Source organism: Delphinapterus leucas, chromosome 8, assembly GCF_059928025.1.
Source record: "Delphinapterus leucas isolate spDelLeu-1000000601 "Yukka" chromosome 8, BTC_Dleu_Yukka2, whole genome shotgun sequence".
Lineage (NCBI taxonomy): Eukaryota > Metazoa > Chordata > Mammalia > Artiodactyla > Monodontidae > Delphinapterus > Delphinapterus leucas.
The window spans coordinates 101,919,921-101,947,752 of record NC_143136.1 but is presented as its reverse complement, the minus strand read 5'-3'; the positions used below and the strand labels follow the sequence as shown (position 1 = coordinate 101,947,752).

The following is a 27,832-nucleotide window of genomic DNA, read 5'->3' as shown; positions in this document are numbered from 1 at the left end:
AGAGTTTTATAGAGTCCGGTCTAACATGTAGGTCTCGAATCCATTTTGAGTATATTTTTGTGTATGGTGTTATGGAGTGTTCTAATTTCATTCTTTTACCTGTAGCTGTCCAGTTACCCCAGCACCACTTATTGAAGAGGCTGTCTTTTCTCCATTGTATATCCTTGCCTCTTTTGTCATAGATTACTTGACTGTAGGTGCGTGGGTTTATCTCTGGGCTTTCTATCTTGTTCCATTGATCTATGTTTCTGTTTTTGTGCCAGTACCATATTGTCTTGATTACTGTAGCTTTGTAGTATAGTCTGAAGTCAGGGAGTCTGATTCCTCCCGCTCCATTTTTTTCCCTCAAGACTGCTTTGGCTATTCGGGGTCTTTGGTGTCTCCATAGAAATTTTAAGATATTTTGTTCTAGTTCTGTAAAAAATGCCATTGGTAATTTGATAGGGATTGCATTGAATCTGTAAATTGCTTTGGGTAGTATAGTCATTTTCACAATATTGATTCTTCCAATCCAAGAACATGGTATATATCTCCATCTCTTGGTATCATCTTTAATTTCTTTCATCAGTGTCTTATAGTTTTCTGCATACAGTTCTTTTGTCTTCCTAGGTAGGTTTATTCCTAGGTATTTTATTCTTTTTGTGGCAGTGGTCAATGGGAGTGTTTCCTTAATTTCTCTTTCAGATTTTTCATCATTAGTGTATAGGAATGGAAGAGATTTCTGTGCATTTATTTTGTATCCTGCAACTTTACCAAGTTCATTGATTAGCTCTAGTAGTTTTCTGGTGGCATCTTTACGATTCTCTGTGTATAGTATCATGTCATCTGCAAACAGCGACAGTTTTACTTCTTCTTTTCCAATTTGTATTCCTTTTATTTCTTTTTCTTCTCTGATTGCTGTGGCTAGGACTTCCAAAATTATGTTGAATAATAGTGGTGAGAGTGGACATCCTTGTCTCGTTCCCAATCTTAGAGGAAATGCTTTCAGTTTTTCACCATTGAGAATGATGTTTGCTGTAGGTTTGTCATATATTGCCTTTATTATGTTGAGGTAGGTTCCCTCTATGCCCACTTTCTGGAGAGTTTTTATCATAAATGGGTGTTGAATTTTGTCAAAAGCTTTTGCTGCATCTATTGAGATGATCATATGGTTTTTCTTTCCTCAGTTTGTTAATATGGTGTATCACATTGCTTGATTTGCGTATACTGAAGAATCCTTGCATCCCTGGGATAAATCCCACTTGATCATGGTGTATGATCCTTTTAATGTGCTGTTGGATTCTGTTTGCTAGTATTTTGTTGAGGATTTTTGCATCTATATTCATCAGGGATATTTGTCTGTAATTTTCTTCTTTTGTAGTATCTTTGTCTGGTTTTGGTATCAGGGTGGCCTCATAGGAGTGGGAGGAGTGGGAGTGTTCCTTCCTCTGCAATTTTTTGGAAGAGTTTGAGAAGGATGGGTGTTAGCTCTTCTCTAAATGTTTGATAGAATTCACCTGTGAAGCCATCTGGTCCTGGACTTTTGTTTGTTGGAAGATTTTTAATCACAGTTTCAATTTCATTATTTGCGATTGGTCTGTTCATATTTTCTGTTTCGTCCTGGTTCAGTCTTGGAAGGTTATACCTTTCTAAGAATTTGTGCATTTCTTCCAGGTTGTCCATTTTATTGGCATAGAGTTGCTTGTAGTAGTCTCTTAGAATGCTTTGTATTTCTGTGGTGTCTGTTGTAACTTGTCCTTTTTCATTTCTAATTTTATTGATTTGAGTCCTCTCTTTTTCTTCATGAGTCTGGCTAATGGTTTATCAATTTTGTTTGTCTTCTCAAAGAACCAGCCTTTAGTTTTATTGATCTTTGCTATTTTCTTTGTTTCTATTGCATCTATTTCTGCTCTGATCTTTATGATTTCTTTCCTTCTGCTAACTTTGGGTTTTGTTTTTTCTTCTTTCTCTAGTTCCTTTAGGTGTAAGGTTAGATTGTTTATTTGAGATTTTTCTTGTTTCTTGAGGTAGGCTTGTATAGCTATAAAATTCCCTCTTAAGACTGCTTTTGCTGCATCCCATAGGTTTAGGATCGTTGTGTTTTCATTGTCATTTGTCTCTAGGTGTTTTTTGATTTCCTCTTTGATTTCTTCAGTAATCCCTTGGTTATTTAGTAACGTATTGTTTAACCTCCATGTGTTTGTGTTTTTTACGTTTTTTTCCCCTGTAATTGATTTCTAATCTCATGGCATTGTGGTCAGAAAAGATGCTTGATATGATTTCAGTTTTCTTAAATTTACTGAGGCTTGATTTGTGACCCAAGATGGGATCTATCCTGGAGAATGTTCCGTGCGCACTTGAGAAGAAGGTGTAATCTGCTGTTTTTGGATGGAATGTCCTATAAATATCAATTAAATCTATCTGGTCTGTTGTGTCATTTAAAGATTCTGTTTCCTTATTTATTTTCATTTTGGATGATCTGTCCATTGGTGTAAGTGAGGTGTTAAAGTCACCCACTATTATTGTTTTACTGTCGATTTTCTCTTTTATAGCTGTTAGCAGTTGCCTTATGTATTGAGGTGCTCCTCTGTTGGGTGCATATATATTTATAATTGTTATATCTTCTTCTTGGATTGATCCATTGATCATTATGTAGTGTCCTTCCTTGTCTCTTGTAACATTCTTTGTTTTAAAGTCTCTTTTATCTAATATGAGTATTGCTACTCCAGCTTTCTTTTGATTTCCATTTGCATGGAATATCATTTTCCATCCCCTCACATTCAGTCCGTATGTGTCCCTAGGTCTGAAGTGGGTCTCTTGTAGACAGCATATATATGGGTCTTGTTTTTGTATCCATTCAGCAAGCCTGTGTCTGTTGGTTGGAGCATTTAATCCATTCACGTTTAAGATAATTATCGATATGTATGTTCCTATGACCATTTTCTTAATTGTTTTGGGTTTGTTTTTGTAGGTCCTTTTCTTACCTTGTGTTTCCCACTTAGAGAAGTTCCTTTAGCATTTGTTGTAGAGCTGGTTTGGTGGTGCTGAATTCTCTTAGCTTTTGCTTGTCTGTAAAGCTTTTGATTTCTCCATCAAATCTGAATGAGATCCTTGCCGGGTAGAGTAATCTTGGTTGTAGGTTCTTCCCTTTCATCACTTTAAGTATATCATGCCACTCCCTTCTGGCTTGTAGAGTTTCTGCTGAGAAGTGTGCTATTAACCTTATGGGAGTTCCCTTGTATGTTATTTGTCGTTTTTCCCTTGCTGCTTTCAATAATTTTTCTTTGTCTTTATTTTTTGCCAGTTTGATTACTATGTGTCTTGGCGTGTTTCTCCTTGGGTTTATCCTGTATGGGACTCTCTGTGCTTCCTGGACTTGGGTGGCTATTTCCTTTCCCATGTTAGGGAAGTTTTTGACTATAATCTCTTGAAATATTTTCTCTTGTCCTTTGTGTCTCTCTTCTCCTTCTGGGACCCCTTTAATGCGAATGTTGTTGCGTTTAATGTTGTCCCTGAGGTCTCTTAGGCTGTCTTCATTTCTTTTCTTTCATTTTTCTTTACTCTGTTCCACAGCAGTGAATTCCACCATTCTGTCTTCCAGGTCACTTATCTGTTCTTCTGCCTCAGTTATTCTGCTATTGATTCCTTCTAGTGTAGTTTTCATTTCAGTTATTGTATTGTTCATCTCTGTTTGTTTGTTCTTTAATTCTTGTAGATGTTTGTTAAACATTTCATGCATCTTCTCGATCTTTGCCTCCATTCTTTTTCCAAGGTCCTGGATCATCTTCACTGTCATTATTCTGAATTCTTTTTCTGGAAGGATGCCTATATACACTTCATTTAGTTGTTTATCTGGGGTTTTATCTTGTTCCTTCATCTGGTACATAGCTGTCTGCCTTTTCATCTTGTCTATCTTTCTGTGAATGTGGTTTTTGTTCCACAGGCTGCAGGATTGTAGTTCTTCTTCTTTCTGCTGTCTGCCCTCTGGTGGATGAGGCTATCTAAGAGGCTTTTGCATGTCTCCTGATGGGATGGACTGCCGGTGGGTAGAGCTGACTGTTGCTCTGGTGGGCAGAGCTCAGTAAAACTTTAATCCACTTGACTGTTGATCAGTGGGGCTGGGTTCCCTCCCTGTTCGTTGTTTGGCCTGAGGCAAGCCAACACTGGAGCCTACCTGGGCTCTTTGGTGGGGCTAATGACAGACTCTGGGAGGGCTCACGCCAAGGAGTACTTCCCAGAACTTCTGCTGTCAGTGTCCTTGTCCCCACGGTGAGCACAGCCCCCCCCACCCCCTTCCGCCTCTGTAGGGGACTCTCCAACACTAGCAGGCAGGTCTGGTTCAGTCTCCTATGGGGCCACTGCTCCTTCCCCTGGGTCGCGATGCGCACACTACTTTGTGTGTGTCCTCCAAGAGTGGAGTCTCCGTTTCCCCCAGTCCTGTTGAAGTCCTGCAATCAAATCCCGCTAGCCTTCAAAGTCTGATTCTCTAGGAATTCCTCCTCCCATTGCCGGACCCCCAGGTTGGGAAGCCTGACGTGGGGCACAGAATCTTCACTCCAGTGGGTGGACTTCTGTGGTATAAGTGTTCTCCAGTTTGCGAGTCACCCACCCAGCAGTTATGGGATTTGATTTTACTGTGATTGCGCCCCTCCTCCCGTCTCATTGTGGCTTCTCCTTTGTCTGTGGATGTGGGGTATCTTTTTTGGTGAGTTCCAGTGTCTTCCTGTCGATGACTGTCCAGCAGCTAGTTGTGATTCTGGTGTTCTCGCAAGAGGGAGTGAGAGCACGTCCTTCTAGGTCGCCATCTTGGTTCCTCCCTTTTCTGGGGTTTTATCTTGTTCCTTTTTTATCTTGTTTCATTTCATTTCAGTGAATTCCTTGTTGAATCAAACAGCGTGATTGATAGAAATGAATTTTAGTTTAAGGTTAAGAGTTTATTCAGACATAATAACACATGTAATCATAATACATTAATTAAATGATTAGATAAAACTGAGTGGAGAATTGGATACTTTCTGAATTGAGTAAAGCAGATTAGATGGTGTGAGCCTGTGTAGTATTTCCAAACCAGGAAATAGTAGTAGTCTTTGGGTATTAGCAGCCTTGCTCAGATTACCAGTGATCCTTGATGGTGTTTGAATTCTGAGAGTGGTAACAACTTGTTGGTATGACTTGACCTCCTGTCACTGAATCTATTCTGAGAGATTAATAGATTAGTAATAGTAGTAGTACTAGACATTAACAAAGTCTGTCTTAATTTAAGACAGACTGTTTTTTTTTAAACCTTATTTGCTAATCTTAGCATTTAGTGACTCTAACAAACAGGGTAGAATAATGTCATTCACCTGTCTTCTAAGGGAAACTGTGCTGAGTTGACTTCAGGTTATGGTACAAACACTGTTGTGTGTGTCAAAGGCCAGTGCTTTAAAATATCTTTATACAGTGATCTTTAATTTTAATGATATGCAAATGTAATTTTTACTTTACTGTGTACTAGAGGTTTAAGTGAACCTGATCATAAGGCAAAGACTCAGATTTCTCAATTTCATAGCTGCCACCTTCCCCCATCTCACTTTAATAGTTTGAAATGAAGTTTTAGAATAGTTTTAGTAAAAAGACAACTTGTTCTTTTTTTTCTTTCAGATAAACTAAAGATTGTTCATCAAGCACATAAATCAAAGGTATGTTTTGTATGTACAGTATCTGGCACACATATAGCAAGTAATCAATTTTGGTTGACTTAGTGAATAAATGAATGAACACGTGTACTTCTAAAATATTTTCCATATAATGGCATTTTTAATTTTGTAGCTACCCTTCTATAGCCTTACTTTTCCATTAAAGGAAAAAAAAAATAGACCTCTAAGTCATATTCCTGTTAGTAGATCCTTTAAAAGAAAGTGTTAATTTAAAAAAAGCAACGTTATATATCAAGCAAATGTGTAACATAAAATAAGCATAAAGCGTGGTAAAATTAATTCCGGTTACATATAAAGGAAGTCAAGTATTATCTGTCAGTCCAATTTCTTTGATTTTCTTAGTTCTGTACCAGAAGAAGAGAGCCAAAAGCAGATGAAAATAATGTGTTTTTTTCTGATTTGACTCTTCCGGTATATAAGAGAAGGCCCCGGACTGTGGCTCTTGGGAACAGACCTATTAGTTCCACAGAGGACATGGCCTTCCCCAAAAGAGGACTGATTAGTTATGTGTTTATAGTATATTTCCATTTCTGTTTTCTTACCTTTTTAGAGCGATGTTTTTATGTTTGCTTCTCATACAGATAGACCAGAGTGATCTTTTTTCTTGAATCTCAGTGACCTTGTGTAGACTTCTCAGTAAAGTAATAACCTTCTCTATTATACAAACTACTCAAGGACAAGGGACTGTATCTTATTCTTCATATCTCCAATACCTAGCACAATGCCTCATTCGTAGGAGTGTTTCCATAACAATTTTTGAAGGAAGTATTTTATGAATTCATTTAATTTCATTCTCTTCTCTAGTCATAGATGCCCTCCATAACCTCAATCAGCTTTGAAATAAACATATAACAAAAGATCGTAAAGAAGTTGGCCTGAGGGTATGCCTGTTGACTATGAATTAGTAACTCAAAAACATTTTTTTTCTGATGGCTTAAAACAACACACATTTATTCTCTTATAGTTCTGGAGGTCAGAAATCTGAAATCAGTTTCCCTGGGCTAAAATCAAGCTGGGTCTTTCCAGTAACTTTATTTTTTTATACCGAGGATTATATATACAAATTTGACAGTATCCATTGTCAAACACTTTAAAATTTAGTGCTTGTGTGTGTCTGGGACTGTGGTGTGGGATCTGTACTTTGTATCGATGCTAGAATTGTATCTGTCCACAGACTCCATCCACTTTCTTTTCTCCAAGCCAGGACCCTTTACAACCTTGTCCCTAAAACGTGGAGAGTAGGAAGCTTGGTCTGATTGTAGAAGGGAAATATATAAAATGAAGTCAAAATGAAACAGTATGCTCTTTGAAAAGGTTGTCATTCTCCATTTAGTGTTGCATTTTTACATCATGGAGCTCATGTTTCCTAAAAGGAATGATAAGTAAATTATTCCTTTATCCTTAATGAAGACCTAGTTCATAATATTCAAATAATCAGTATTATTACATTTTAAAAAAATCAGAAAATTTTCCTGCTATAGTTGGAAATATCTTAGAATTGTTTCTTATATTTAAAACATATGTTCCATTTTGGCATGTTAGAGTTGAAAAATTTGGGCCTATTTTTTAGTTGAACAATGTATTTACTTAAAGAAAGAGTCCCAGAACAAATTAAGTCACTTAGAATGTTTCTGGAATCTGGCTTTATAAACTTTCATCTAAACCATAATCATTCTAGTTAAGTACAGACTATATACCCCAGAGATGGTTCTTCAAATTTCCACTTTAACTTTTGTAAGGAAGAAGTCAATATATTTTCACAGATATGGTTTTAAGACTTAAAAATTTTACCCACACGTCCTCATTTGTGCCTTTTCCAACTACCAGACATTTTTCTCATTTTTCCATGTGCATTCTACTCCTCATTTGCAGGGCCTATAAGCATCACTGGCTCAGACTGTCAGTTTTCCAACCCACCTGTAATTTTAACCTCCTTCCTTAGCCAAAGGGAGAGACTTCCAAATAACTCCTGTATCTCAATGAACTTGTTCACGAAAGGCATTTTCCCCATTTCCCAAATTTTCTAGGTCCAAAGACTTTCTTAATTACAATTACCAGGTATACACAGAAATTTCTTGCCATCACAATAAAAAGGTGACTGGATACCTTCCCACCAGAGCCTCCTGTTTGGATGATGAGCTCAGTGTTTATTGAATGAATCAATAGTTACAAATAATTACCATAATTTTATTTATTTATTTATTTATTTATTTATTTATTTATTTATTTATTTATTTATTTGTGGTACGCCGGCCTCTCACTGCTGTGGCCTGTCCTGTTGCGGAGCACAGGCTCCGGACGCACAGGCCCAGCCGCTCCGCGGCGTGTGGGATCCTCCCGGACCAGGGCACGAACCCGCGTCCCCTTCATTGGCAGGCAGACTCTCAACCACTGCGCCACCAGGGAAGCCCATGATTTATTTTTTATCAAGAAAGTGTATTTGTGTGTCTGTGTGTGTATTTTGATTATAATCAGTAGGCTACTTGTAAAGTCATAATTCCTATCAAAAAGATTTGAAAGAAAAACCATAATTTCTATCTTATATTTTATGAGTTTGGAAACCAGATAGCTATCCTTGTTAAAAGTTTATGAAAGGAAGAAGTCACACTCTGGAATAAACTCAGTAAGAAATATGCAAGATCTTTAAGAAGAAGACTTTAAAATGCCAGTGAGGGTATTCAGTTGTCCAGACTCATTGAGCTGAACTTCTCTTAAGATATATGCATTTTCTTTATGTGAAATTTTACCTCAATTTAACAAAAAAGTAAAGCATGTAAAGAGGGGTACAAGATGAGACTTAAGTGGAAATATTAGGATATTTGGATGGGAAGATGCAACAGCAAGAAGATGTCAGTTCTCTCATAGTTAATTTACAAACTTAATGCCACCCAAATAAAATTCTACAGTTGTATGTATATATGTATTTTTGTATATATATATGTGTGTGTAGATGTGTGTGTGTGTGTGTGTGTGTATATATATATATATGAGCTAAAGAAACTGATTATAAAACTAACATGCAAAAAATAAATAATGAAGAATAGTCAGGAAAAAGAGAAATGAAAGTGACTAACCCTGGCACATATTAAGACATTTTATAAAACTATACTAGTTAAAACAGTGTGGTACTGTCACATGAACTGTTAGTTCAATGGCACAGAATTAGAAGCCCAAAAATGGACCTAATTATATATAGGAATTTAATATATATTAAATATTGCATTTCAAATTTATGGAGAAAATATGGAGGATTCAGTAAATGTTATTGGAAGAACTAGGTAGACATCTAGAAAACAGTTAAATTGAATCCATATCCTTTTCTTTATGCCAAAATACTCATTGGGTTAATGACATAAATCTAAGATGAAACCCACAGGTGAGGGTAGAAATGAAATAGATTAACATGAGTGAATAATTTGTTCAGGCCACGGGATGGGTACAGGAGGGTTCATTGTACTATTCTGTATACATTGTATGTTTGAAATTCTCTATGATTAAAAGTTTAAAAGATGAAATCAATTAAAATATTTGAAGTAAACATGGAATTTTAAAAGTAATCTTAGACTGAAGGTCCAAATATGATAGGAAAATAAAAGATTGATACATTTTACTTTATTCATTAATTTATTCAACAGACATTCAGCGCCTTCTTTTTAAAAAAAGACACTATAAGAAAAATGAAGGAACAACTGAAAAACGGAGAGAAAGTTTTCTAACTTATATTACAGAAAAGGCCTAATTTTACAATTCCATTTAAAAAATTATCCTACAAGTTTCTTAAAAAATAGAAAATATTCAAATCTTTACTTAAGATAAATACAAATTAAGACTATACTTAATTTATATCTGCTGGATTGGCAGAGATCAAAAGATTTTGATAATACACTGTGTTGGTGAGGGTGTGGGAAACAGGGACTCTCAGTGATGGGTAGCATTGGTATAAATGGGTACTGCTTCTTTGGAGAGTAATTTGGCGGTATCTGTCAGAATAAAAATTGCCCTTACTCTCTGACTCAACAGTTCTACTTCTAGGAATTTATCTTACAGATAAAACTTATGCAAAATAATATATGTACAAGGATATTTGTTGCAGGATTGTGTATGGTAGGAAGAGATAGGAAACAACCTGAATGTCCATAAATAGGGACAGAGAGGGAGAGTTAATACTTTCACTGGAATATGCTGCAACCTTGATAAATTATGAGGCAGCTCTTACACTGATTTTGAATGACTTTAAGATATTTTAAGAGAAACAAGTAAGGTGTTAGAACACAGCATATAATATGCCATTATTTGTGTGAAAAAGTTTACATGCACATCTCCACCTGCAGGTACACATACAGGGACAGTCTCTGGAAGAATACATAAGAATTAGTACAAATCCTCTGGAGAAGAACTAGTTGGATGGGGTTGGGAGGAGACTACTTCTCACTCTGTCCCTATGTACTTGGAGAATTTTGTATTGTGAGTACGTATTACCTATTCTAAAATGATTTTTTTAGACTCCGCGCTCCCGATGCAGGAGGCCTGGGTTCAATCCCTGGTCAGGGAACTAGATCCCACATGCTGCAAAACTAAAGACCCCCCAGCCTGCAACGAAGATCCTGCGTGCAGCATGGAGCATCCTGTGTGCTGCAACTAAGACCTGGTGCATATTTATTAAATAAATATTATTTATTTGTTTAATAAATAAATATTAAATCAATAATTAATGATTTCTTTAGTGAAGTTCTTTTTCCCCCTTTTAATCTGTGTGTTTTGGAGTTTAAGCCCCTGTGCTCTCTAGTGAGTGAAGCTTTGGAGCATGGCTTCTGGGTCAGCTCTTTTGGCTGCTGAGAGGCCTTATTGTTGAGCCTCCCTCTCAGCCATATTCTAGAAAGAGAATCCGTCACTAAACAGCTGCGTTCTGGTTGACAGGTGGTACTGTGTGCCCAGCTAGTGCTCACTACTAGGTGCTGTTTAGGGGCAGATAGCAATCCTCCTGTATTTATGATGTTTAACTGAATTTGTGAATTGCATTGGAGAGCAATCTCATCTACCCCCCACCCCAAATCACACGAGAAATGTTAGTTAACATGACATGGGACCAAGTGTTTGTTAGCAAGGTGTTTAGATATGTGGACTTTCAGCAGAGGCAAATTTGCTTCTCTCAGAAGTCAGACTGTTTTTGTTTTTGCAAAAGCAGAAATATAGACCAATGGAACAGGATAGAAAGCCCAGAGATAAACCCACGCGCCTATGGTCAACTAATCTATGACAAAGGAGGCAAGGATATACAATGGAGAAAAGACAGCCACCTCTTCAATAAGTGGTGCTGGGGAAACTGGACAATTATATGTAAAAGAATGAAATTAGAACACTCCCTAACACCATACACAAAAATAAACTCAAAATGGATTAGAGACCTAAATGTAAGACTGGACACTATAAAACTCTTAGAGGAAAACATGGGAAGAACACTCTTTGACAGAAATCACAGCAAGATCTTTTTTCGTCCACCTCCTAGAGTAATGGAAATAAAAACAGAAATAAACAAATGGGACCAAATGAAACTTCAAAGCTTTTGCAATGCAAACTACAAACAAGACAAAAAGACAACCCTCAGAATGGAAGAAAATATTTGCAAACGAATCAACAAAGGATTAATCTCCAAAATATATAAACAGCTCATGCAGCTCAATATTTAAAAAACAAACAACCCAATCAAATAATGGGCAGAAGACCTAAGTAGACATTTCTCTGAAGAAGACATACAGATGGGCAAGAGGCACATGAAAAGCTGCTCAGCATCACTAATTATTAGAGAAATGCAAGTCAAAACTACAATGAGGTATCACCTCACACCAGTCAGGATGGCCATCATCAAAAACTCTACAAACAACAAATGCTGGAGAGGGTGTGGAGAAAAGGGAACCCTCTTGCACTGTTGGTGGGAATGTAAATTGACACAGCCGCTATGGAGAACAGTATGGACGTTCCTTAAAAAACGAAAAATAGAACCACCATATGACCCAGCAATCCCACTACTGAGCATATACCCTGAGAAAACCATAATTCAAAAGGATACATGTACCCCAGTATTCATTGCAGCACTATTTACAATAGCCAGGTCATGGAAACAACCTAAATGCCCATCAACAGACGAATGGATAAAGAAGATGTGGTACATATATACAATGGAATATTACTCAGCCATAAAAAGGAATGAAATTGAGTCATTTGTAGAGACGTGGATGAATCTAGAGACTGTCATACAGAGTGAAGTAAGTCAGAAAGAGAAAAACAAATATTGCATATTAACGAATATGTGTGGAACCTAGAAAAATGGTACAGATGAACCAGTTTGCAGGTCAGAAGTTGAGACACAGATGTAGAGAACAAATGTATGGACACCAAGCAGGGAAAGCTGTGGGGGACGGTGGTGGTGTGATGAATTGGGAGATTGGGATTGACATGTATACACTGATGTGTATAAAATGGATGACTAATAAGAACCTGCTGTATAAAAAAACTAAATAAAATTAAAAAAAAAAAAAAAAGTCAGACTGGCCAAAGCTGGAACCTCAGCCCCCTGGCTGACTAGCCGCATACGCTGGGCCTATATCTTAACCTCTCTGATTCCTCCTGGATTATTGTGAGGATGTGATGATGATGATGATAACAGAACAGTGACAGCTAACAGTACTCCCTGTGTGGCTGACACTGTCCTGAGGGTTTTATATGCTTCATCTCTTTTCATCCTCTCCACAGGGTAGTAAGAAGATGCATCCCTCCCCCTCCTTTTTTTGTTTTTTTAACAGATGAGCACATAAGAGCACCTCTAAGAGAGGTTTGTTTGTTGAGACCTCTGAGAGGTGGTTGTTGAGACCACGCAGCTGGATATTGGTGGAACCTGAATTTTAACCCATCTCCAGCTCCAAAGCTCTGTGTTCTAGCACTGTCTCCCCAGTGCTTTATGGAGTGTGTGCATTTAGCAGGTACTCACTGTGTATCTGTTCACTTCTCTCCCTACAATGATGGGAGCAGAATGTAAATTATTGCTGTGACCCAAAGTAACAATTCGGTTGTCTTTGAGGAATCTTACCAAGTATGAAACACATGTAAGTACTGGTAAAATGCAGATTTTCTTTCTGTCTAGACAAATGAACTTGTGTTGAGTTTGGAAGATGATGACAGACTCCTGTTAAAAGAAGACAGCACCCTGAAAGCAGCTGGAATCGGTGAGAAGGAGTGTGTGTGCCATGTAGAGTTGGAGGGGGCCCTGGCTTTCCTGGCCTGTATGGTGATACCTGGCTGATTATATTTGGATAACTTAATGCAATGTAAATGGTACCCTTGGTGCTCTTTACACTACCGTATAGTTATTCAGAGGAAAAGGACAAGAATGATGTAGATTCAGATCATTTGACTCAGGGAAGTAGATATCTGCTCTCCAAACATTCAGAATGCAAATAGTTCTTTCCAGAAGGTATGCTCAGAATTCTGCAGAGGGCTATTTTAAGTGATTGACAGGTTACTACTCACTTAATAACCTACTTACTCATATCAGCGTCATTTGAGCAGATAGTTTAAGAGAATAGGGCCTGGTAGAACTCATGTGGAATAATGAAGTGAGATGTTGTTTGTGTACCATGCAGCATAGTTTCTGTTAGTCATCCAGATCACTCTGGGCCGACCAAGTCATGGAATTTCAAATAGGAGCCTAGTGTGTACAGTTGAAAAATTGCCTGATTTAGCCTTTCAACTTGGAATATGCATGTAGTTTTAGTTTAAAGAAGTGCTGTGTGACATGTTTTATGACCATTAGATGTCACTATAATTCTACTTATGTGTACACTTACAAATGATGTGGCAGTTGGATGAAGTTTGTGAGAGAGATGTGAGCAGTTGAAGGCATTATGCCTCTGACATGCCTTTGTGGTCAGCGACTCTAATGAAACAGCACAAATCATACTTACTTTCTAATTTTTTTATATGTGCTGGTTAAGGAGCACTCTAAAGTTCATGAAGTCCATGTTAGGAAGCCTTACATTTTTTTGACAGGTGTTTTATTGAGTTATTTTAGTCACATCTGTCAGGAATTCATTTTTAAATGACACATGTGGCTAAATTGGGTTCCTGACATATCTTCCAATTTAAATATGATTTTAAATACCATGTTGTATAACGTCAGACTTGTTTACTGTGTTTAAGTCTACACTATTGGCTAGATTCAGTGTCTTTCCTTATTGTGAATACATAAGATTGATTGCTGTTATTTGGAAAAACAATTTTCTATTTGGCATTTATTTCTTCAATTGCTATTATATTATTATAGCAGGTGGCACTTAACAACTGCTTGTGGTTAAGCATAAAACTATAATTAGTATAATAGACTGGTATTGATATAGGAATTGACAGATAGCTCCATGGAAAAGACTGGAAAATCCAAAAACCAACTAAAAGAAATTTCACAGTATAACAAAATTTTGACATCTCAGATAAGTGGGGGAAAGAATGAATTAGCCAGAAAACGTTGGGCCCATTGCTAAAACATTTGGGAAAATCAAATTTAAATTCTTAGTCTTCATTCCAAAATAAATTCTCTATAGGTTAAATGTGATAATGTAAAAAAATTTTCTTAAATGTAGGTCAGTAGTTTCATAATCTTGGGGAGAAGGGCATGCCCTTAGAAAGGGCATGCCTTTGAAGCCAGAAGCCATAAAGCCGGGAGAAATGATAGATTTGACCACATAGAGTTAAACGAGAAGCAATAAACTGTGAAAAAATATTTGCAGCATATATGACAAAGAAAAAGTTATTAGCCTGACTTTATAAAGAGGTCTTATAATTAGTATAAAAAGGAGAAATAAATTCTACTGATAGAAGAAATAGCTAACATAAAAAATAGTACAGCCTTATTAGAAATGAGAGAAATGCACATGAAAATAGATACTATTTTATGTAGTTTTCTACTCTAGTGGTTAAGAATTAGAGGCTGGAGTCAGAGTGCTTGGGTTCACAGCTTGACTCTGCCACTTACTGTCTGGGTGACCTTCAACAAGCAGTGATTATAAGACTAGCAGATGTGAAGAACAGTGGTAGTATCTGAGGGAGTGTTAGGAAATGAATGTTCTCTCGTACTATTGTTCGGAAGCTGTATTACCTCTAACTTTCTGTAGGTCAGTTTGACCAATAAGACTTTCTCAAACTTAATTTTCTGTCATATCTATTACCAAGCCAACAGAAGTGCTTCCTCAACTCTGTGACTCCCCCCAGGTTGTGATATGCCTTCTGAGGTGTTATCTCTCACCTTCTCTGTTTGGGATTCATTGATGTAGAGCTTTGTTTATTGAATGGAAATAGACTATATTGTGTGATACCATTATTATTTTAAAATGTATGTGTTTACATGTATGTATATGGAGAAAAGATCATATGCTAAAATTATAGAAATGGTTTCTCTGGGTGGTGGCATTGCCAGTAATTCAATCTTTTTCCCTTTATTCTCCACATTATCTAATTGTTCTTGCATTGATAATTTAAACTTTTTTCTACTATTTACATGTATTACTTGTAAAGTGAGGACCCAATTTTAAGGAATAAACTCCTAAATTTGGAGAAAGTTGGTTTGAATGCAGGCTCCACATTTTGCTTGCTTTGTGACCTGGAAGCCATTTAGCCTCTCTGAACTTCTCCTTTGATTTCTGTAAAACAAAACGGAAATAATTAAACCTATTTCAGAGGGTTGTCATGGGTTGAGTAAAAGAATGTATATGAAAGCATCTAGAGCAATGCATGTAAAGGCCCTCAAAAATACTTAGTTTATTTGGAAGCCATCTTGGAGAAAGCAATTGGCAAATGTTTTGAATTTGTTAAAACATCAAGTTGTTGGTTTAATTGTTACTAATTTCAGACTTAAGTAACGAACCACCTATAAAGGTGTAAATCAAATCCCTCTTTTTGTCATTCTTGTTTTAAGGCCATAGATCTTAGATCAGCATCAGATCCTTTTTGTGGGTTCTCCACTGGTTTCAGGGTGGTACTTCAAACTGCTCTCCTGCCATGGCAAGCCTGCAGCCCTGCCTGAGGGTGACTTTGGTCCCTGTGGGGAGTGATCCCCTCTCCTGCATGTTCCCCTTTGTTGCCTAGAGCAGTGCAAAAAATTCTAAGTGCAAGTAGATGGTAAAAGTGATACTTGAAGTGTGTGATTTTTCTAGGGAATTTTCCCTCCCCCGGTGTCATGCCTGGTTAGGGTTTTAAGAGGTTTAAGAGAAAAATTCGAAGTCGTCACTCTCTCCCTTTTTACCACTTGATCTTTCTGTAGAGCTGTCACTCTGCTATCATAGCCAATTGCCATGGGAATAATGCCAATGTAACAAATGTATCATTAGGATTTTTCTGTAAAAACCATGAAAGGAAAAGAAAGACTGTGAGGGGGGAAATTAGGGGAACAAACTGGTTTGAAGATTTCTTTTCTCACCGAGAAATTCTCTGGCCTTTTATCTACATTGTAGATCCCAATTGTATATTCTGCCTACGCTTGACGTCAGGGGAGGTTTTTGCTTGTGGATTTAGTTCTAAAATACATAAATAAAAAGATTTGCTTTGTGGAAGGAAGAAGAAGGGCTTACCTAGAATTGTTATTTATAATTTAAAGATTTTCATCTTATTATTAACAATTGTGGTTTTATGGACTAATTCCCCTAAGTAATAAATTTGCGTGTTAAATATTTTTGGGGTTATATTTTATCTCTTTCATTTCGCTACATTCTACTGCTGCTATCTTTTGGGTCTTCTCTGGTTTAGGAAGGAAACTTGGGTAGGGTAACTCTTCTAAAGTCAGTTATGTTTCATTGGAAATATTTTAAAACAAGATACAGGCGGCCAAACCATAAGTGCTCATCTGTGGGAAGAGTTCGCATCAAGCCAGATCTTGTAATAATTCCCAAGCTCCCTTGTGGTTTGTTTTCGTCTTATGTGTCACTCCTGTTGTCTGCCCACAACCAGAACCCAGTCTTTGTGCCTAGCACCTCTGGGTGATCTTGGATAAGCAGCTCATATTATAGGATTCCTTGGCTTCCACTTCTTTATCAGGATCATATTTGATTTGTGTTTCCTGAAGGTTTGGGTCCCTTTCCCATTCTCTTTTCGGTAGTAATATCTTGGGGCATACGTGCTTTTCTCCTTTGACAGCGCGTTAAACTGGCTGTTCACGTTAACATCATAACAGTGGTGGTCTTGTACTCGATTAAGTAGGTGGTGGGACCAGGGAATTTGAGATCCCAGAGCAAGAGGGTCAGAAGGAACCTCCCAGACATGTTTCTTCCCTTTTTGCCCTCCCCTCGTTGTTGTGGAAATCACAGTGTCCAGTCTATCAAAGGTCAGATTCATTTTACTATTTGTTTTCTTCAAACTAGTTTGAAATATTCTCTGCCAGCTTGAAAACAGATGCTCAAGCAGCTACGAAATAAAAGACACAGTAGTTTGGAACTATCTGTTGGATTGTTGACCTCCTTTGGTGAAAAGCTAAAAATATAACTCAGCAGAGAGCATGGTTTTGAATGATTTGTAGATTAGGATTTTGTGAAACTTGCAAGGATGGGGGTATAGTCCTGGACCAGGGGAGAGGGTAAAACTTTGTCCTTTTGGTCTCAAATTGCTGCAGAAATCACACCTGGCCCTTCGTGGTTTTTTTGTTTCTGTTTTTGTTTTTGCCAATAATCTGCAGTTATTTTCACATTACAGCCCGCCGGATGATAGTCTGCCCCGATCATTAATTATCTGTACTGCAGTCAGGATGCACGTCTCAGTCTCTTTCCTCAGATGACAGTTGCTGTGCTGCGCACAGCTTTGGTACTGACTAGTACAAGCCTAGGGATTTAGAAACTATACACTAAATCCTTGTTGGTAGGCGAGTTTATTGAAATAAGTTAGTTGAGGAGTTTAAGTACATTGCACTTAATTTTTCTTGAGATTTTACATTTCAAATTGTTTTTCTTATATTTAAAAAATTTGAAGTCATTATTTTACTGTTCAAGGTGTATATATGTGTATTTTATAATGGAAACTTTATAAAATTCTTAATTTCATATCCAACATGTGATATCCTAGCTTGCATTCATTTTATTAAACTTGAAAGTCAGTATTAAAATGAACCACAAATGTATTTGGAGAGTTCTTACTTGATTTCATTTGATAGTAAGACAAAGGGATGAGCTGGAGTGTATTTATTGGATTTGAGAATGCACATTCATTTCAGATTCACACGCCAAAGCACTGTGCACCTGAGTGCACTGCTGCCTGCAGCACATTTAATTTAAAATCAGGTGCCCTAGGGGACTGGCATGTGGTAGACTTCCCGAGGGTTCTTCTGGAGCCATTTTAAATAGAATTTGGGAAGCAGGAATTTAAGGGATAATGGTGGAAAGGGTGGTATGTAGAGGTCTTGAAAATCGTTCGTTATTTGTTTTCATTTTAATTGGCAAGTAAATTTGCAGTCTACGTGAAATCATTCAGACGTTTTCAACAGAGTTCTATAGATTTAAAAAAAACATTATATTCTATTTCTGTTTGAGGACCACATTACTAAAGTTTAAAATCCATTTTATGTCTTTCTTTTGAATGTTCAGAGCAACTAACTCTTAATGTGTGTGTTATTCTCCAATTTGTTAAGGGTGAAAAATTTTATCAGCCTGGACTGTTTGACTTTTTAACCCATTTGTCAATCTAGTTTTCCTGAAAAAATTCATTCATCTGAAAATAAAATCTTTACCTAGATGATCTCATTTTGAGTCTGTATTATATGTATTATGTAGATAATGGATTGATCTGTAAGTTAATTAGAACGAAGAGAACCTGTGTGTCAAAACAAAAATGCTTTGTCAGTTCTTTCTTTTTATCCGCTTAATTCTAAACCTGTTATTGGTGTCCTGAAGAGCCATAACGATATATTAGTTTCTCAGAAGGGGTACAGAGATAAATGTCAACTGCAGTAAGTAAAATTGTAATTACAGTTAGTGTGTATTGAGCAAAGTGCTGTGTGGGCAAAGCACGATGTAAAGTTCTGTATGTAAATAGCACATCATGGATGAAACCTTGCATTGTGATTATTAAGAACAGGGGGCTTTTGCTCATTCTCCATTAGGAGGAGGATATTAGAATCACTTGCAAATTATGTAGTGTACCTTTGGGCTTGCTTCTCTTCAAAAAAGGAAACCCCAGGAGCTTTTTATATGAAGGATAGATCTCAAAATATCTTCTCTTTGAATGTTGAATTTTTTGAAACCCCTTGATTCCAAGTGTAGAGCTCTTAGCTGTTCTTTCAAATGCTATTTTCTTGTAAAATTTCACTGTACATTAACTTACTGTTTGCCCAGGGCGCATTTGTTTACAGGCCTTCTCATTGATTACCAGCTTCTTTCTTCTGTGTCTCCCCATCCCCTACACCCTCCACACACATCCAGGCTTATTGTGACAAGAGCTTGTAATCTGGTTTTTATTAAGATTAATCTTCATCTAATCTTGAAGATACAGTAGGACTGGAATGAGGATCTGAGACTATGGGTGATTTTATTTTCCTCTTTCAGTATTTCTATATTTTCTGTAAAGAGCACGGTAATTTAGGTTTGAGAAACATTAAATTTGGTATTCTTAAAAGCAGCAAAAAGCATTTTTAATGAAATGTCATGCTAAGTTCTTTAATTTCGTTCTTCTGTGATAAATTCTAATGAGATGAGAGCTGTAAACTAGGAGACCAGTGGTAATCCTTGGCATCCTTCCTTATTATCCTATTTATTTGGCTTGAAGAGTTTCACTTGTCAGTTTTAGGAGGATATGTTAATTGTGTGATCAGTATTCCTTACAAATAATCTTGTCTGTTTTCTTGTCAAGATTCTGAAGGCCCTTTTGCTCTTTCTGTAAAAGCTAAGCAGACTGTATTAACTTCTGGTTTAATTTAAAAAACAAATGTGGAACTTGTTGGCGTGACGCCTTAAAGAATCGCATGTTTAATAATTGGAAGGCTTTCCATCAGGTTTGTCTCCAGTCTGAATTAATAATGTTGCTGACTTATTGTTTCAGAAGACAGAGTCCTTGACCTGTTAAGTTGAAAGAATTGTGACTGCTCTGAACCTTTGTGGGTCCTTTAGCTGTGCCATATCCCCTGTGAATAATTAGAGGTATTTGAAGGTATTGCGGTAGAAGCCAATTTGTGTCTTTCACTTTGCATATTGTTGAAGCCTCATGAATTAGTCATAAGCAGGCAAAAAATTAACTTCTTCAGACACATATTTTGATGGGTCATGAGGGAGAATGTAAAGTGATCTGTAAAATATTCTACTGATCCTCTAAGTATTAAATTATTATACCTACAGGCCAATTTCAGAGAGGGGAAAAAAGAAGTGTTTTCCTCCTTCTTCAGTAACTGAGTAGCAAATTTGAAAAAAATAAAGGCTTATTATTTCTAGGACTGTTAAGAGGACTATAAATGAGCAATTTTATGATTTCCTGAAAACCAGATTCATGTGTTAATTCTTGTTTCTAATGTTTTTGGTTATTTTTCTTTTAAATCAGTTGAATTCTAGAGTCTTATAACTACAACTTATACTTCTTGTTGATTTTGTGAAATGTGAAATCAAACAAGTAACTCATCTTTCTAACTTTAGGCAACTAAAGCACTGAATCAAAGAAATGGATTTCCATACTTGTTTAAAATCTAGTTTTACATTCAACTTTTTTTCCATTTTCTATTTTTCTTTTTTTTTCAGCCAATGAAACTGAAATTGCATTCTTCTGTGAAGACGACTATAAGAACTACAAAGCTAATCCCCTTTCATCCTGGTGAAAACTTCACAGGGCTTCCTTTTTGCATACTTGTATTAAGCTCTTTATTCCACTAGTGAGTTTTTTAAATTGACAAATAAACTTAAAAAAATTAATCCCAAGCTCTGCCATTTGAGGTAAAATCTGTGGTGTGTTCTCTCTTCTGCAGGTCTCATTTTTTTCTTTCTTGTTTTAAAATAATATATTTATTTATGGGGAAAATGTGATTTTTTTAAGTGAAAGAAATAGTGATTCAAAAATCACCATGGAGTGTTGGTTCTTTAGTTATAATTTGTTTTTCTGAAATTAGAGGTCATTTTGGTGACTTGCATGTTGGATTCTTTAATAAGACTTAAAGGTCATTCTGTTTATTTTGTGTTTTCTCCATAGTTTCTAATTAGACCCCTGTTACTATCTTTGGCTAGCAGGGATTGTAAGAGTCTCTTATGACCATGAATGCCATCTTTTCACTTACCATGTTACACACCACCACACATGAAATTGAATTGGGTATATTTTAGGGAGGTTTTCTGATGTTAGAGGGCTTTTCTTTCTTTTCGTATTAAGCCCACACAAATAACATTGCTGAAATGTTTTTTTCTGAGCTGTGTTTCCTGACTTCAGGAGCAAACTATAATAGAATCAAACTCATTTATTTGGAGAGAGAAGATAGCAGGATGATTGCACTTCTGGAAGAAAATTTTTCATTGAGAACAAGTCTAAGTCATGGGTGATACATTCTTTCAAAATAACATAATACTTTAATGACGGACTACCAGCACCCGAAGAGTAGTGAATTCAAGGGGGCCTTTCAGCCAGCATGCATCTAATTGGAACTCTGAGAGAGGTTAGTTGGCTCTAGAATTTTTCCATGAAGCCTTAAAACTGCTAGAAGGGCAAATTGGTTTCATTGTGGTATAGGCTAATTTAAGAAAACCTATTCTGCTTAAAAAATCAAACTTGAAAGTCTGGATAACATAACCAGAAGATGCGTTGCTTTGTTTAAAGACAAAGTACTTGGAATAGAGGAAGATAAGGGCAGAAGGTCTGTTGAGCTAGGCCTTATAAGCTATGCTGAGGAGTTGGAAATTTTATCTAGTAGGTAGTTGGGAGCCAGTGAAAAGATTTAAACAGATAAATTACATGATTAGATTTGTATTTTAGAACGTAAGCTTTGACAGCAATGTCCAAATGGCAGAAAGACTAGAGGACAGTTGTTGTAGACCAGAGGAAGTTTGGAAGGACTCCCCTAGGACTTGACAGAAGGGGGGAATGGAGAAGAGGAGACCTTGTTGACATAGTGCTAACATTTGGTCATGCATTAGATGGCAGGCATTGTGTTAGGTACCTACATGTGTTATTTAATTTTTACCACAACTCTCTAGTCTTGATAGTATCTTATCTATCTATGGCTGAGGAAATTGGGGCCCAGAGAGGTATGGTAACTTACCCAAGGCAATGCAGTAATTTGCACTGGGAGTGGATCCAGGTCTTTCTTAAATTCCCAACCTTGCCCATTTCATCCTGTGGCCTCCCAGGAGAGGTATGAGGTAGGATCTTTGGGACTAGGTGAATGGCTGGTGTGGAAGGTGTAGGAGGAGGAGTGGAGACTTCAATGATTCTTCCTGGAGCGAGTGACTGGATCGATGGTGACAGCATCAACCCAAATAGGGAATTTAGTAAGTAGAAGAACAGGTTAAAGCATACTCCATTTGATTATTTTGCAAACATTCAATTTACACACACTTTGTTTCTTTTTTAAGAAAAATTAAGCATACCTTTACCTGTATGTTTTCTTTTTAACAAATAATGCAAAAATATGTACATATGTCTAATCCTTTGTTTTGGCGTGTATTTATTTTCCTTATTAGAAAGTTACATATAGGCTTTTTTCACTTGTAAACACAGATGTAAAAATCAGAAACTAAAATACATTACGACTAAAAAGGGCTTTTAACCAAGAGTGAAAGATTGGTTCAAAACATAGAAAACTTATCAATGTACATAATTCTTAAAATATATAAAGAAGGGCTTCCCTGGTGGCGCAGTGGTTGAGAGTCTGCCTGCCGATGCAGGGGACACAGGTTTGTGCCCCGGTCCAGGAAGATCCCACATTCCGTGGAGCGGCTGGGCCTGTGAGCCATGGCCACTGAACCTGTGTGTCCAGAGCCTGTGCTCCACAACAGGAGAGGCCACAACAGTGAGAGGCCTGCATACTGCAAAGAAATAAAATAAAATAAAAAATAAAAAATAAATATATATATAAAGAAGAAAGAAATTGTGCTATCTCAGTGTTGCCCCAAAAAAGCATCTGATGGTGGGCAACCCCATACGTGAATAGAAATAGAATAGAACAGAATCCCCTTAACCTGATGAAGGTTACTCAAAGAAAACCTACTAATGGAGAAGTGCTTAAGCAAACCTATTAAATGAATAGGACAGGGAGGACACTATTACCAGTACTATTCATAATTGTTCTGCCTCTTATTGTAGCCAGTGCAATAAGAAAAGAAAAGTAGTGAGAACCACAGACATTGGAAAGGAGACTACACCTTCATTTGCAGACAATATGATTGCAAGGGAATCAACTGACAAGTTATAAGAACTAATAAGAGACTTTATGAGTGCCTGATAATGAACTTAAATTGTGCACAAAAGCTATAAAATGTTAACTAGAGTATATAAAAGATGTAAATAGAGAGATACTACATGTTTATAGATGGAAGCTTTGATGTAGTAAAGATGTCGATTTATACCTAATCTGTACTTCAGTGCAACCTCAATCAAAATCCCAGGATTTATATTGGGATTTGACAAACTGATTTTAAGGTTCATTTGGAAAAGCAAATGTATAAGAATAGCCAAGATCAATTTGGAAAAACAAAAAGGAGGGGGGATTGCCAGCAGATGTCAAAATATATTTTAAAGCTGTAGTAATTAAAACATCTTGGTTGTGATACAGAAGTAGACCAAAAAATCAATGAATAGAAACTGACTGCTGTATATGGGAACTTAGTATATAATAAAGGTAGTATTTGTAATCAGTGAAGAAAGATGGATATTTATCCCTTGCCTAGGCATTAAAAAAATGATTAAGGACCCTACCTCCTACCATTCACTAAAATTTCAGGTGGATTAAATAAGCATGAAAAACAAGATGATGAATTTATTAGGAAAAAAATGGATTATCTTTATGATCTTGGGGGTAGAGATGGCCTTCTTAAAACACAAAATGTGCAAGTGCCATAATTTTCTGAGTTTGATGTATCTATATGAGAAACTAGATTCCCCCTCCCCCCAGAAAAATTATAAACGGGTTGAAAGGCCAGTAAAGACTGGGAAAAACTACTTGCACTTACAAGGTAGACAGAGGATTAGTTTCCAGAATATATGAAGAACTCTTACAAGTCAATGAGAAAAGGACGAACCTGCAACAGAAAAATGGACACATTTTGTAAAGAAGAAATTTGTAAAAAAAAAAAAAAAAAAGGAAACATATACGGCCTATAAAAATGTGAAAAGATGCACATCCTGTTATTCAAGGAAATTAAAACAACAACAGAGTATCATTTCCATTCATCAAGATGGCAAAAAGTAAAGGGTTTGATAACAAGTATTGGCAGTGATGTGTGCCTACGCTGCCAGTGGGAGTATAAAGTCATGTGCAGTCACTTGGTCAAGCAATTTGATGTGCTATCTATTGAAATAACAAATGTACATCTTCTCTTGGCCCCGCAGTTCCACTTCTTAAAATTTGTTCCAAAGAAACCCCCTCTCATGCCTGCAGGAGGAGGTATTTATAAGGGAATTCACTGCAGTGTTATTTATAGTAGAAAAACACTGTAAACAACCTAAATGCTGTGAGTATCTAAATGACGTTTGGTATATCTATACTCTGGGTTACTACTGAATCTGAAACAATGGGGGACATTCATATTACTTACTGACATGGGACAATCTTTGAGACATCTTGATGGATAAAATTGCAGAGAGACTCATAAACTGATGTCGTTTGTTTAAAAAAGGCACAAAATGATAATATATATATAATGTGTACATATAATACGTGTGTGTATATGAATATACACATTGTATACACATATATACATATACACAAAAGATTATACACCAAATTGATAACATCGATTACCTTTGGGGAGGGGCCTAGAATTGGGAGGTAAAGGTGGTAAAAGCCTGTATCTGTATATTTAAGGAGAATGTATTTGTGTTAAGAATTAGTAAAAACTAATGCATGTGTAGAAATTAAAAGAAGCAGGAAAAAAATCGATCAAGCAATTGCCATTAATATTTTGGCATATTCCATCTAGGTTATTTTTGCTATGTATTTTTTTAATGTTTCTGATCTTTTGAGTGTGTTTTAAGTTATACAAGTAATATATGCTTGTTAAAAACAACTCAGGTAAAAAGTAAAAATCCCCTTCAAAGGTAACTTTTTTGCATAACTTGGTGTTTATACTTTAGGAGCTTTTTTTCCTGCACACGTATCATTATTTAAATGTGCATTTTAAAGCATTATCATTTGATTATTTTAAAATATCATTCTCTTATATATAGAAGTCTCATTTTCTTTTTGAATCATCATTGTATACCAGATACTGCATGTGTTTTATCCATTATTCAAGTCCTCAAGTTGGGTAGAGCTGTGAGTAGCCCCATCTGTGAAGTGGAGATGATGATGCCCACCTCACAGAGTCTTGGGGATCAAGTGAGACACTGCCTACATGGGACTTAGTAGGCAGGGCCTGGCATGAGGTAAGTGCTCATCAGATGTCTTATGATACTTATTATGAACAGTGCAGCAGCATCAACTTCAATTTGGAGCCCAAAACCTTGATGCTCTCAGATGTTAAGCCACTTTCCCAAGGCCTAAAATCTGGAAGGTCAAAGAACGTTCTGCCACTCACTGAAAACAAGGGGTGTCGGGCACTTGGAGAAACATGGTATGAAGGTTGTCAACCACGGGCCGAGAGACTGTGTCCAATTTTTGTTGATTGTCACCCCTTCTCCAAGCATTTTTGCCATTCTCAGTTGAATTTACTTTCTCTTCTTGTGCCAGAGGAACATACAGGCCCTAGCCCCACTTAATAATCACCTAGTTTTATGGGAATCTGAGGAGCTTTTTGCCACAGCAAAGGTGTTTCATTCCCTTCCCTTTCTGCCTGTTCCAGATGCATGCGGGAGAGGTGGTGATGCTCCTGCCTATGCGGGACACTCAGAGAGATGGCCTGGCCTGGGCCCCTTGGGAAAACTGCTGCTCACTGCTGAGGAGGGCGGGCGAGGGGAGAGTGAGGCTTTCCCACTTCCTGCATGTGGCGGCAGGGGCTGGAGGAGCCTGAGGTTGCTGAGCTACATCTCTAGAGCAGAGAGAAGTCCAAGTATGATGGTGTCCAAGGATCCAGACTCTGGTCCTCTTTTCTTCGCTGTGTGGGCATGCATGTGTGTTGGGGGAGGGGCTCTGATTATTGGCTACAGGTTGCTTCCCTTCATTTTACTCTTAAAAGGCTCTCATGGTTAATCAGATTAGCAGAGGTAACTGAAGTACGTGGCATAGTTTCTTACTTGGATTGAGGTGAACATTTTGAACTCCACTGTCGTGATGGGGGGGTCTTGGGTATCTGTGGCCCTGGAAAGTACCCATCTTTCATGTTGAACCCCCAGCATGAAGCTCATGGTCACTATCGACCTTTTCCCTCTGTACCTCCAGCATTTATGGGAAGTGAGGACATGGTAGAGGAGAGCACAGCTTTTGTCATTTCCCTCCATCAAAGGAGATGTATTTATTCAATGAATCGGACCTGAGACCAGTCCCCCATCCGCAAGTGTGCATTTTGGGTTATAATACTAACACTGATTTTGGATAATGGCCTTTGGAGACTCATTTTTTGGTTGTTAGTGAGAGGATCATATAATGTATAATGATTTAAAAGAAACATACGGGGCTTCCCTGGTGGTCCAGTGGTTGAGACTCTGTGCTTCCACTGCCGGGGGCACAGTTTCGATCCCTGGTTGGCATAGTTCCTTTTAAAGGAATTTCTCTCGGCGGGAAGCACAAGAGAAGAAAAAGACCTACAAAAACAAACCCAAAACAGGGACTTCCCTGTGGAGGTCCAGTGGTTAAGACTTCACCTTCCAATGCAGGGGGTGGGTTCAATCCCTGGTTGGGGAGCTAATATCCCCCATGCCTTGTGGCCAAAAAACATAAAATGGAAGCAATACTGTAAAAAGTTCAATAAAGACTTTAAAAATGGTCCACATTAAAAAATCTTAAAAAAAACAAACCCAAAACAATTAAGAAAGTGGCAGTAGGAACATACATATCGATAGTTACCTTAAATGTAAATGGATTAAATGCTCCAACCAACAGACACAGACTGGCTGAATGGATACAAAAACAAGACCTGTGTATATGCTGCCTACAAGAGATCACTTCAGACCTAGGGACACATACAGTCTAAGAGTGAGGGGATGGAAAAAGATATTCCACACAAATGGAAATCAAAAGAAAGCTGGAGTAGCAATACTCATATCAGACAAAAAAAAAAATTAGACTTTAAAGACTGTTCCAAGAGACAAGCACACTACATGATGATCAATGGATCAATCCAAGAAGAAAACATAACAATTGTAAATAGATATGCACCCAACATAGGTGCATCTCAATATACAAGGTAAATATTAACAGCCATAAATGGGGAAATTGACAGTAACACAATAATAGTGGGGGACTTGAACACCCCACTTACACCAATGGATAGATCATCCAGACAGAAAATTAATAAGGGAACACAAGCCTTAAATAACACATTAGACCAGATAGACTTAATTGATACTTAATGGACATTCCATCCGAAAGCAGCAGAATACACTTTCTTCTCCAGTGCATGTGGAGCATTCTCCAAGATAGATCACAACTTGGGTCACAAATCAAGCCTAGGTAAATTTAAGAAAATTGAAATCATATCAAGCATCTTTTCCAACCACAACGCTACGAGATTAGAGATCAATTACAGGAAAAAAAACTGTAAAAAACACAAACACATGGAGGTTAAACAATATGTTACGAAATAATCAATGGATCACTGAAAAAATCAAAGAGGAAATTAAGAAATACCTAGAGAAAAGTGACAATGAAAACACAACAATCCAAAACCTATGGGACGCAGCAAAAGCAGTTCTAAGAGGGAAGTTTATAGCAATACAATCCTACCTCAAGAAACAAGAAGAATCTCAAACAACCTATCCTTAAACCTAAAGCAACTAGAGAGAGAAGAACAAACATAACCCAAAGTTAGTAGAAGGAAAGAAATTGTAAAAATCAGAGCAGAAATAAA

The 27,832-nt window shown here is 37.1% G+C and overlaps 1 protein-coding gene and 1 long non-coding RNA gene across 4 annotated transcripts in view; one reads left to right on the top strand and one right to left on the bottom strand.

The window, feature by feature from the left end:
- Positions 1-20,600, top strand: part of C8H2orf76 (chromosome 8 C2orf76 homolog) — an 86,775-nt gene extending 66,175 nt beyond the window's left edge. For all 3 annotated transcript variants that reach the window (XM_089916900.1, XM_089916902.1, XM_089916901.1), the window contains 3 exons: positions 5,623-5,660; positions 12,817-12,898; positions 20,426-20,600. In XM_089916900.1, coding sequence (XP_089773026.1) covers positions 5,623-5,660; positions 12,817-12,898; positions 20,426-20,502 — 197 coding nt within the window. In that variant the 3' untranslated portion in view covers positions 20,503-20,600. The remainder of the gene's footprint in view (positions 1-5,622; positions 5,661-12,816; positions 12,899-20,425) is intronic.
- LOC111183370 (uncharacterized) lies at positions 8,875-24,481 on the bottom strand. Its single transcript, XR_002646972.2, has 3 exons — positions 23,840-24,481; positions 21,931-22,696; positions 8,875-15,364 (listed from the first exon to the last, which is right to left on the bottom strand). It is a non-coding gene; the product is annotated as an uncharacterized LOC111183370 (long non-coding RNA).
- Between the last annotated feature and the right edge of the window lie 3,351 nt (positions 24,482-27,832).